The sequence below is a fragment of the Acanthochromis polyacanthus genome, chromosome 11 (genome assembly GCF_021347895.1).
Source record: "Acanthochromis polyacanthus isolate Apoly-LR-REF ecotype Palm Island chromosome 11, KAUST_Apoly_ChrSc, whole genome shotgun sequence".
NCBI classification, from domain to species: domain Eukaryota; kingdom Metazoa; phylum Chordata; class Actinopteri; family Pomacentridae; genus Acanthochromis; species Acanthochromis polyacanthus.
The window spans coordinates 7,446,305-7,458,382 of NC_067123.1; the positions used below are offsets into that span (position 1 = coordinate 7,446,305).

A 12,078-nucleotide genomic window follows, 5' to 3' on the forward strand; every position below is an offset into this window, starting at 1 on the left:
CATTTATTGCACTTTCTATATCTTTTTAAAAAAAAATCTATTTTCTGTTCTTGTATTTACTGAACGCGACATATGGAGAGAATAAATATTAGTTCTTTTCTGTGGTGTGTACATGATTAGATTTAAAATAATTCAGCTGCTTTGGGGAAAAGTATACATATCAGTTTAAAAAACACACCCTCTCAGTTTTTAGAAACTTAATCTACAACGCTAAACTTCATAGAAATCTGGATTAACTGCAGTATCTTAAAGAAACACAAGGGAATTCAAACATTTGAGCTTAAATTACTGTATTTTCACACACATAATGGAGAAAAATACTTCTGTAAATAAAGTATTTTGGGTTCCAAACTCTCTGTGCTGCAGATATTTGACTCATTTTTTAAGAATATAGTTTTATTCAATTTTTCACATTTAAAATTTCAAACATGAACACAAACGCTGGCAGTGCAAAGGTATCTTTCACAGAAAATATAAAAAAATTAATGCATACAATCCACATAGTGCAAATACAACAGTGCCAGCAGTCCAGAGTGAGCAGGCTCCACAGTTCAGTCCCCTGAGGTTGCAGGCCGAGTCCCCTTCTGCTTGATATGATCAACAAAGGGACCCCAGATTGATCTAAATGTATCTTGAGTATCAGACAAACCATACCGGATCTCTTCAAGATATAAACATGACATCATATCGTTCAGCCATTTATAATAACTAGGAGGCGTAGTGGACTTCCATTCTCTCAAAATGACCCTCTTTGCAATAGTCATGCCAAACATGATGGCTTGCTGAGCTGACTGGGAGCATGACACAGTTTGATCTGAACAGCCAAGTATCACTGTTAAAACATCTGGTGTTATGGTCTTCTTATATACCGTACTGTACAATTGAAAAATTTCAGACCTGAAGTTTTTAAGCAAGGGACAGAAAAAGAAGAAATGCCCTAATGTACCATTACTCACTTTGCATTTGTCACACAAGGGTGAAATGGAAGGAAAAAGTCTATTAAGCCTCGTCTTAGAATAACGTAAGCGATGTACAACTTTAAACTGTATAAGCTGAAGTCTGGCATTTATTGAACATGAATTTATACCTCTTAAGGCTCTGTCCCACAGATCAACTGAGATCTCTACCCCCACATCTCTTGTCCACCAGAAACCCAAGGCCCTGACATTGTAAATGTGAGATGACTCAAAGCCAACCCTGAGGAGTCGACCTGCATTCAAGAAGGCAAACTAAAAATGTATGTGGAGCGATGCAACGAGTTATCATACTGGCAGGAGAATCAAAACAGAGTAAACAAATACTTAAAAAGAAAGAAAACATATCAAAACCCAAACTCTTTACGCCGCAAAAAACAAGAACGAAGCGGCAAAACCCACTGATACTCGGGAGACTGCTGGGCAATATAGCCACAACATTTGCATTACTGCAATCAAAACAGCCGTGCAGTCCTCTAATATAAGTTGAGTATCCAAATATAAAGCTACACATAGGAAGAATATCTTAATTTCAATGTGCCCTTCAGGAACGGTGAGGTAAATTAAAGTGCAATACAGTGAACCCTCGTTTATCGTGGGGGTGACGTTCCAAAAAGAACCCGCGATAGGCGAAATCCATGAAGTCGTCAGCTTTATTTTTTACAGTTATTATACAATACTGCACTTGGGGGAGCACTGCAGCTGCAGCCAGGTGGATGCCGCGGCGGTACTCTTGCTTCAGAGAGCGGGCCGGATGAATCAATTGGAGCTTTGATTCCAACAATCCTGATGTTTAGCCGCCGCGAGCATCCTTCCAAGTCATTTAGTTTAGCTTTAAGTTGGCTGTTTTCTGCTTGAAGTTCACGGCAGCTCGCTTCCAGTGAAGTCATGCGAACGTCTGCATCGGAAAGGGCCGCATCCATAAAGTCCAAACGTTGTGCAGTCTGACTAAACTCGCTTTGCAATGTGCACAAGTGATTCTCGACTGTGTTCAGGCGGTCCTCCATCGACTTTTTCAATTCTTCCACCTGCGTTGAAACTTTAGCTATCTCAGCACCATACTTGTTGAGCTAATATAGCATCATTGCTAGCGCTCACCGATGCAGCCGTTGCCAGTTTTCCTTCATCCTTCTTAGGTCCCATCGTGGAAAAATAGCTGGTTATCACTTAAAAACAGTTCTGACAGTTGGTGGGCAAAATGACAATTAGTAAGTGTAGCGAAAAAAGGCAAAGCTTAGAAGACCGCAACGGAGCCTCATAAAGACAGGTCTACTCCATTACTGCGCATGAGCGCCCCCTCGATATTTGACTCATTTTGTTTGTAGGACACGTGGAGATAAGCATCAAAATATGACTGAACAAAGCTTTAAATAAATCACCAACAAAAGAGTTATGAGTTAAAACAACATGTGGACAACTGCCGCTCCTGTAGAAGCACGAGACATTAAAACAGAAGAGTTTTCATATATCTGCCATGTCTTCATACAGTCGAGGTCAAAAGTTTACATACACTTGTAAAGAACATAATGTCATGGCTCTCTTGAGTTTCCAGTTATTTCTACAACTCTGTTTTTTTCTCTGATAGAGTGATTGGAACAGATACTTCTTTGTCACAAAAACATTCATGAAGTTTGGTTCTTTTATGACTTTATTATGGGTTAACAGAAAAAGTGACCAAATCTGCTGAGTCAAAAATATACATACAGCAACATGAATTTGCAGTTTTGTTGACTTAGAAAGTTGTGTCAATGAATTGAGCTTCATAGCATTGCCTCTTAACTTCTTGTGAGTGATTATGAGTGACTACAGCTGGTTACTTCTCTGAGGCCATTTAAATAGGGCTCAGTGAATACAAATGCCCACAAACGCTACAACGGGAAAGTCAAAGAAGCTCAGCACGGATCTGAAAAAGCGAATCATTGACTTGAACAAGTCAGGAAAGTCACTTGGAGCCGTTTCAAAGCAGCTGCAGGTCCCAAGAGCAACAGTGCAAAGTGCATGGCACTGTTTTGTCACTGCCACGATTGGGAAGAAAATGCAAACTATCACCTGATGCTGAGAAAAAATTGGTCAGGAGGGTTAAGAGTCAACCGAGAACCACCAAACCACCAAAAAGCAGATCTGCCAAGAATTAGAAGCTGCTGGAACACAGGTGTCAGTGTCCATGGTCAAGGGTGTTTTGCATTGCCATGGACTGAGAGGCTGCCGTGCAAGACAGAAGTCTTTGCTCCAAAAGCGACACCTTAAGGCTCAACTGAAGTTTGCTGCTGATCACATGGGCAAAGATAAGACCTTCTGGAGGAAAGTTCTGTGGTCAGACGAAACAAAAATCGAGTTGTTTGGCCACAATGCCGAGCAATATGTTTGGAGGAGAAAAGGTGAGGCCTTTGACCCCAAGAACACCATGTCTACCGTCAAGCACGGTGGTGGTAGTATTATGCTGTGGAGTTGTTTTGCTGCCCATGGAACTGGTGCTTTACAGAGAGTAAATGGGATAATGAAGAAGGAGGATTACCTTCAAATTCTTCAACCTAACCTAAAATGATCAGCCCGAAGGTTGGGTCTTGGCCACAGTTGGGTGTTCCAACAGGACAGTGACCCCAAACACACATCAAAAGTGGTAATGGAACGGCTAAATCAGGCTAGAATTAAGGTTTCAGAATGGCCTTCCCAAAGTCCTGACTTAAAACCCCATTGAAAACATGTGGACAATGCTGAAGAAACAAGTCCATGTCAGAAAGCCAAGAAATTTAACTGAACTGCACCGATTCTGTCAAGAGGAGCAGTCAAAGATTCAACCAGAAGCTTGTGGATGGCTACCAAAAGCTTCTAATTAAAGTGAAAATGGCCAAGGGACGTGTAACCAAATATTAGCATTGCTGTATGTATATTTTTGACCCAGCAGATTTGGTCACTTTTTCTGTTAACCCATCATAAAGTCACAAAGGAACCAAACTTCATGAATGTTTTTGTGACAAAGAAGTATCTGTTCCAATCACTCTATCTGAGTTGTAGAAATAACTGGAAACTCAAGCGAGCCATGACATTATGTTCTTTACATGCGTATGTAAACTTTTGACCTCGACTGTAGCAACTTCCTCATTTTCTTAAATAAACCACGACTTCTCTTTGACTCTTTTTCTGGAGATAAAACAGGTCCTCCCTTCCCTCTAATAACTTCTGTCTATGGACTTGTGTACTGGTGTCACTGACAGCCTGCAATGTTGTTGCTTTCCAGGGTGGTACTGGTGATATTTTTTTATACAGACAAATCTGTGATGAAATAAATGATAAATCTGAACTCTTGATCCCAACAGTCTCTTTTGAGGAAATAATCACCACAAGTCGACACAGAGTTGTTCTGAGAAATCAGCTTTAAACTGAATCCTCACTGGTCAAACACAGATATGTTGTGATGTGTCCTGAATGTGTAGAAATCTTTTGCTGAAATGCGCCTGTGCAGTTAAATTTCAGAGATTTTTGAATTAAATTCAAATTAATTAAATTATCAGTGACTTTAAAAGGTGCCACATGCACGTTTTAGGATGTTAATTCCCCAAACAAATACATGTGAGAAGACTAAAGTCGAAATCCAGCCTGTATGTGTGTTGACTCATACAAAAAACAACAAAACAATAATAATGATAACAATTATTATTATATTTATTATTATATTTTATGATTTTAGTTTTCCTGAATAATAATAATAATTGTTTAGCAACAATAAAAAATTAAATATAATAATGATAATAATAATAACAATAATTATTTTTTAAATTTTTGCTATAATACTGCTGCTACTACTACAAATAATAATAGCAATAATAATAATAATAAAAATAGCTATTATTATTTTAACAGAAGATCTTTTAAAGCGTCTCCTTTTTTCACCACGTCATTAAATGTATAATTTCAAAATTAAAAATCAAATGTATTTTTTAAAATAAACTTTCAAATTACAAATATTATATTAATAAGTTGTGCCGACATAATAATGTTGATTATTGTATCAACTTAAAATTGTGTGTAATTTATACTCAGATTTGTTGTTTGTTGTTTTAAAGGTTTAAATATTAGATTTTAAAACACAAACTGCTGTTAAAGATAAAATAAAAATTGAAAATGAGACTAAATATTCGATTATATAAGCTACCACATAAACCAAAGCATGAACAAAAATCAAACATTAGTGAATTAAATCTAATTGGAGCAACTTAATTTATCAAATCTTCATCAAATTAAAAACATATGTTCATAATTACAGTAACGAAACACATAACAGTTAAATGTTCCTGTCAAACACATAGAAAAGCTCATCAGAGCAGCTTCATTTATGACGAGTAATGAACTTAAATCTTGTGTTTATGCTACTCATTAAATAATAAAAACACCTTATGATGGTAGAGAAAATCTGCTTCACCCAACTTAGTGTAGTTTGGTGGTTGAACATAATTTCTTGAGACGTTGTCAAAATTCAAAAACATTGATGTGAACTGCTGCGTTAACATTTCATAGTTCACAGCAGAGTAATTATTTGACAGTAATACAGAATACCTGACTGTTTTACTGCATTATCTGGAAGTGTATGTCTTCCTGTACATTAATAAAAACATTCCCACAAGAATGTGACGCAGAAAAATTCACCAGAATGCAGAAAATTAAGCAACTGATTCTCAAGATTTCATGTCACCCCAGTGTTAAAACCAAATGTGTCGCTTTTATTGCGTCTTTAATTCCTCACTTATCTCTGTTATTTCTTTGTTAAGTTATTTTTTGGGCCATTTCTGACTTTATTTGACAGATTAAGTTAAAAGGCAGACAGGAACGTAGGGGAGAGGTTTGGGGGGAAGACCTGCTATTGCTTTTACAATCTTACAATATATGGTTTTTAAAAAGCACTTATTTCTCCTTTAAATGGCTTTTTGATGCGACATGAAGGGATTATCTTTATCTGTCCTTGAATTGAATATCATTTTATATATTTGCATTACATTCAGAGCTGTTGCCTTTTAGAGGAAAAATACACTTGTTCCAATGACACAGTGTTAGAAGTTTCAACTCTGTTAGACAGAATATGCATTTCATTACATGCAGTAACATTCATGTTGCTCTGTTTCAGTGTGACTGAAGAACACGAAACTATATCTTGCATAAAAATAGCTTCATCTGTTCACCACATGACGAACTCAAGGCCACAATTTCTCTTTTGCTGGTTAGTTTTAGGCTGCACAGTGAAGTAGTGGTTAGCACTTTCGCCTTGCATCAAGAAGATCCCCGGTTCAAATCCCGGCCTGGGCCTGGGATCTTTCTGCGTGGAGTTTGCATGTTCTCCCTGTGCATGCGTGGGTTTTCTCCGGGTACTCTGGCTTCCTCCCACAGTCCAAAAATATGCTGAGGTGAATTGATCACTCTAAATTGTCCGTAGGTGTGAATGTGAGTGTGATTGTCTGTCTGTATATGTAGCCCTGTGACAGACTGGTGACCTGTCCAGGGTGTCCCCTGCCCTCGCCCGAGTCAGCTGGAATAGGCTACAGCACCCCCCACGACCCTAACAAGGATAAAGCGGTGTATAGAGAACAGATGGATGGATGGTTAGTTTTACTCACCAGGCGGCTCTTCAGGTGGCTGCTTTTTTGCAATCTTGACCTCAGAGTAAGTTGTGTCGGCCGACGGGGAAAACGTCTCTGCAGCTGAAACATGAAACCAGATACAGCTCAGTTTGATTTATACGGACTGCTGCTAAAATATCTGTTCAAACAGCCACATTTCTTCCAAAACCAAGCCCCAAAACAAACATTTCTCTGGAGGGTTTTGTCAGAAAGCTTTCATATCCTTCGCAGACAGACAGATGGACTCACCGTTGGCCTTCGGTCTGGTGAACGTCACATCAGAATACAGGACTTCAGATTCAGGCATTTTCCTGCTGTGTGACTCTCACAGAGTCTGAAATGAACTGAATTTAGTTTCACACGTTACACTCATAAAAAACAAAAAGTAACTTCCTGTAAACATTTGGTCACTTCACTAAATGTTCCACTTCCATTTTTTTGGGGTGAAGCCACAGTTAGGATCAGATTAGAATAGAAAGAGTCGATGTTTTTCTTTTAGTTTGAGGGTTTCAGATCAGCTTCGTCAGAAAATGGGTTAGGGTTATGAGCAGTGTGTTTGTGTGGCTGTCGATGCTGAAACAAGATTTTCAGAGAATATTTCCACATCAGCGTGAATCTGCACCGTCACAGTGAAACACAAGAAAAAGATAAAAAAGCAATATTTTAATAGCAGAAAGCAAAAGTGAGATAATTTAGTCTAATAAACTACAAAATTTAAAAAAATGTTTCACCACAAGAAAAGATCCTACTGACCTTATTAGGAAGATTTACAATCAAGCTTGAAATCATTTATTACCCAAACAATTTAGGACATGTCACTTTTAGTTCAAATGTAAATAAAAGCTGAGAAATAGTTATTTCCACAATGTTGCTGTTGTACGTCGTCATATTATCTTTTGGCAGAAGCCTGTGTCATTTCCAATCCAGAAAAACTAGCTGGCTGAATAAAAGTAACTTTATTTCAAAATCTTCCAGTGGTATGAATAGTTTCGGGCTTGACTGTATTTTCCGTCAGTCTGCCCCAGGGCAGCTGTGGCTACAAATGTAGCATACCACCACCAGAGTGACAATGTGTGAGTGAATGAATAATGGATCCATTGTGAAGCGCTTTGAGTGCCTAGAAAAGCGCTATATAAATCTAATCCCTTATTATTATTATTATTTTTTTACCTTTTTTAAATCAGGAAGTCCCATTGAGACTAGAAATCTCTTTTACAAGGGAGAGCTGGCCAAGATAGCAGCTGTACAAAATTAATATAAATTTATATATAAAACAGATACATGATACACAAATAAACAATTAACAGTGAAACAATAAAACGGACTGACAGCTATTCAAAGACATCTAAAGACAAACATTAACATTATTCCTTCACTGTGTTCTTAATGATATTATTAACCTCATGAAAGATCAAGAAAGATTAGGAACCCTTTTGCACTGATGGGATTGCTGTGTTGTTTGAAAAAATCTAAAGAATTTTACTGATAAACAAACTTAATTTACATAAAATCTCATTCACAAACTCGCTTTTATAGCTTATTACCTCCGCCAGGAGGTTATGTGATCACCGGAGTTTGTTTGTCTGTCTGTCCGTCTGTGTGTGTGTGTGTGTGTGTGTGTGTCTGTTTGTCTGTTAACAGCATAACTCAAAAAGTCATGGACGGATTTTCACCAAATTTTTACAGGATGTCCGGAAGAGCACAAGTAAGAATCGATTAGATTTTTTGAAGGTCGAAGGTCGAAGGACAGTTGAGAGATGGCCGCAATTGTCTCAATTGTCCTTCGACCTTCAAAAAATTCCTGGATCCAGACGGTGATTTGGATCACCTCCGAAATCTAATCGATTCTTACTTGTGCTCTTCCGGACATCCTGTAAAAATTTGGTGAAAATCCGTCCATGACTTTTTGACTTATGCTGTTAACAGACAAACAGACAGACAGACAGACAGACACACACACACACACACACACACACACACACACACACACACACACAGATGGACAGACAGACAGACAGACAAACGGCATGGCGGAGGTATGCGCTCTCCGAGTGCTTTTCTAGTTTTATTCTTATTCTTATTTTATTTTATTTCCATCAACAAGAATGATCTTTCACTACCAACACTGTCTGCTTCATCTGGAGCTTTTAGCTGCATCTCATCATCTTCACAAGCAGATGGAGCTTTTTCACTCAAGTAATAATAATAATAATAATAATAATAATAATAATAAACTTAATTTATATAATATTATTCCAGAATCAGTTTCCAAAGTGATTAGATGATTTTTTTTGGTCATTTAATACTATTTCCAGTGTAAATGAACCTTGTCCATGCTCAAAAAATAACATTATGTCAACTTCAGAGTCAAGATATTCTCTGTAATTTTAATTATTATAAATGTTTTCCCAGAACATCAACAAATACAGATAAAAAAGGAGCAAAATACGACATACATCATCAAATTAGCAGCAGTTAACAGAAACAAGACTGATTTAAAAAAATAATGAAAAATATTTTTGAAAAATATGACTGAACAGGATGAAAACCTGATTAATCAAATTCTAAAAACAATTAAATATAAATACAAAAAAATGACAGAAAAAAGTAATACAACTTGCAAAATCGATTTTAAAAAGAAATGTAAAATACAAAAAGAAATAAAAGAAAAAAAATGGATGGCAACATGTCAGGTTAAACTCTTAAATAAGATAATTCAGCAAGATTGCAACTTGTAATATTGGTTCATAAAGAGGAAACAAGACCACAGGATCAAAATATAAAATTATTTTTAAAAGGACAAAAACTACATTAAAACTTGCAAAAATCATTTAAAAAAACACTAAAATTAAATTAAATATTAATTTTTTCAAAGCAAGAAAAAACTGTACAACAACTTTAAATTTCAACTCTAAAATAAAATAAATCTTGAATATTTAGTCTACAATGAATGAATTCGGAAGTTACACGAGGCAGTTCAGAAATTTCATCCAATCATCACACACACACTTTGATCGAGCAGTCTGACAGCCAATCAGACACCTCTGTTTCCGTAAGGAGGCGGGGCTTAGACGGTGTCTGAGAAAGGAGGCGGTGCCGCTTCCTTTCTGGCCAACTTGGCTGAAGTGTCATCAGGACGACACCGACAGACTTTGGTAAAGTTTCTGCCTCGGTGCTCCCTCGGTCCAGACATGGCCCCCAGCGCCCAACTGAAGGAGGCGATAGCCGATGTGCAAGAGGGCATCCGTGCCATCCTGCTCGGACCTCCCGGAGCCGGGAAGGGGACTCAGGTGAGGCAGACGAGCAGCTGGAGCTAGCTGTTAGCTGTTAGCTTGGAGCGTGGTCGGCATTAGCAGAGTATTAGATGATGCTAATGCTATTGCTAGCGCTAGCCTACCTGGCTTTACCTGACATTAAATCAAATAGTACCAGTTTCTTTTTGTCTTTAGCCGCAGCCAGTGAACTTTCCAAACAAAGCTCAAATATTGTTCTGTATGTTTATTAGTTTAGTGGCGACGTTTCCTGTTATTAAAGCTCAATAATGTTTGAAATGCCAAAAAATAAGTGCACAGCACGTTTTTTAAATTTAAAGATTAAACCGTTACTTAAACCCCATTTGCTTGACCTAATTAGTGTAAAATGTCTTTATTTTCCACTGTTCCAGCTACATAATACATTTCAGAATGAAAGGGTAACTGCAGGGCTCCTTCTAAAGGTCATTAGACATTTGTTGTTAATTGTTGTAGATTATTTCATGAAAGTTGATGAAAGATTTACAGCCGTGATCACAGATAACAAACAAGATGTTTTAAGTTTGACTAGTGAGCAACGAAGCTATAACTGCGATATAAAACTGAGAAGGGCTGCAACTGATGGTAATTTTCATTGTTAGATAACCTGTTGATTATTTTTTGTATTGATCGATTAGTTGTTTGGTATCTAAAATGTCAAAAAATGATTAAAATTATGTCTACTGTAGCTCAAGATGATTTAAAGAAGTTGAGCAGACATGATTTATTGGTTAGATGTTGACTATTAAATGAATCACCAACTATTTTGATAATCAGTTCTTCAGATTGAAGTTTTTTTTTTAAAGTAAATAGTCAAAATTGTCTCATTCCAGGTTCCTAACTGATTTTTTTTCAGTTTTTTCCCCTCCTTTATGAAAGACGACTCTCTATTTCCATATTTTATAAACCAAACAACTGTATGATTAATCTAGACAATGATTAACTGGCAGTGAAAATAATCATTTGTTGCAGGCTGAAATAAAGTAAGAAAGTACACAATTTTCAAAAGATGGAATCAGAGAATTATTATTTTTTCTCCAAAAAAGTTATTTAAACCAATTAATTGATCATCAAAATAGTTGGAAACTCAATTAACAGTTTACAACTAATCATTGCAGCTGTGAAACAGAGAAAATGATGCAACTATAGTTATAAATATTTGGTTATTCTGTTTTAAAAATTGATATTTAATTCAAATAGTGTAGTCACTATCTGTATAACCTGTTTCCTAGAAACTTATGCATTATTTGTATTTTTTCCATTTAAAAAAAAAGTTTTAGCTTCTCAAACATGGTGGTTTGCTGGTTTTCTTTCATTTATATTTTTGAAAATTGAGTAAAATATAATTTGTTGGGTTTCAGACTCATGAAGTATTAGACTTGGACACAAATTTCACCATTTTTCTATCAGAAAATCAATCAAAACAGCAGCTAATTGTTTCAGCTTTATTTTGTATAATTCTGAACTCATTTGTTTGGGCTTTTGTCGGTCTGATAAAGTTTGTTGACGGTTTTTCAAGTAAACAATAAAAAAATCAATACCTCAGACTGTAAAAACAAAATAGCTCCACTTGCTTATCTTAATGAAGTCTGGTCTCATTTACTGCTGGTTTCACATCATAAAACACCTGAACAACAAAAGCTGCAGCAGTGAACACAAAGCTGTGGGCTGCAGTTTGTCAGCAGAATGAAAAGAAGAATAAATATATAAAAACAAGAGAGATCAGACGGATTAACCAGAACCGGTTCTAGTCAAACTGGTGCTTCAGGTAGAAGAATGTCAGGTCGTTTCTCCAGCATATTGATCCCTGTGCTATATTAAACTACCTAAACATTTCTGAGTGCAGAGGTACAGAGTGGCATAAAGGACAGTGAGTCCACAGCTGTGAATCCAGTTATATAATTGAGAATGATTTGTGTCACAGCTTTGAAGGACAAACTAACGTCAGATGTCATCTAAGTGTTAAAAAAAGTCAAAGTGACCTCCAGTCGGTGTGTCCTGTGGTCTGTCTGCGATGTGTAGCGCCCCTAAATAAATCACATGTGCATGTTAAAGGGTACAGACACGTGTTCTCACAATACATACAAGTCTCTGTTTCTTTAACAGTGTTGTAATTCAGCAGCTGGTGCAAACTCGATTCATTCATTTAGAAACGGGGATATTTAGAGTTAAAATGATGATTTTTTTCAGCGAACGTGTTTAGAG

General features: G+C 36.8%; 2 protein-coding genes across 9 annotated transcripts in view; one reads left to right on the forward strand and one right to left on the reverse strand.

The window, feature by feature from the left end:
• The window catches only part of LOC127536126 (hepatic lectin-like), an 88,403-nt gene extending 81,371 nt beyond the window's left edge, over window positions 1-7,032 (reverse strand). Inside the window, exons 1-2 of one of the 4 annotated variants that reach the window (XM_051955617.1) lie at window positions 6,833-7,032; window positions 6,581-6,664 (exon numbers count right to left, since the gene is read on the reverse strand). In XM_051955617.1, coding sequence (XP_051811577.1) covers window positions 6,581-6,664; window positions 6,833-6,890 — 142 coding nt within the window. In that variant the 5' untranslated portion in view covers window positions 6,891-7,032. The remainder of the gene's footprint in view (window positions 1-6,580; window positions 6,665-6,832) is intronic. The other 3 variants (XM_051955618.1, XM_051955623.1, XM_051955614.1) reach the window with 3 other exon arrangements.
• Window positions 7,033-9,668: 2,636 nt separating this feature from the next.
• ak2 (adenylate kinase 2) overlaps window positions 9,669-12,078 on the forward strand; it is a 79,155-nt gene continuing 76,745 nt past the window's right edge. For 3 of the 5 annotated variants that reach the window (XM_051955631.1, XM_051955632.1, XM_022220654.2), the window contains exon 1: window positions 9,669-9,873. In XM_051955631.1, coding sequence (XP_051811591.1) covers window positions 9,775-9,873 — 99 coding nt within the window. In that variant the 5' untranslated portion in view covers window positions 9,669-9,774. The remainder of the gene's footprint in view (window positions 9,874-12,078) is intronic. The other 2 variants (XM_022220655.2, XM_051955630.1) reach the window with 1 other exon arrangement.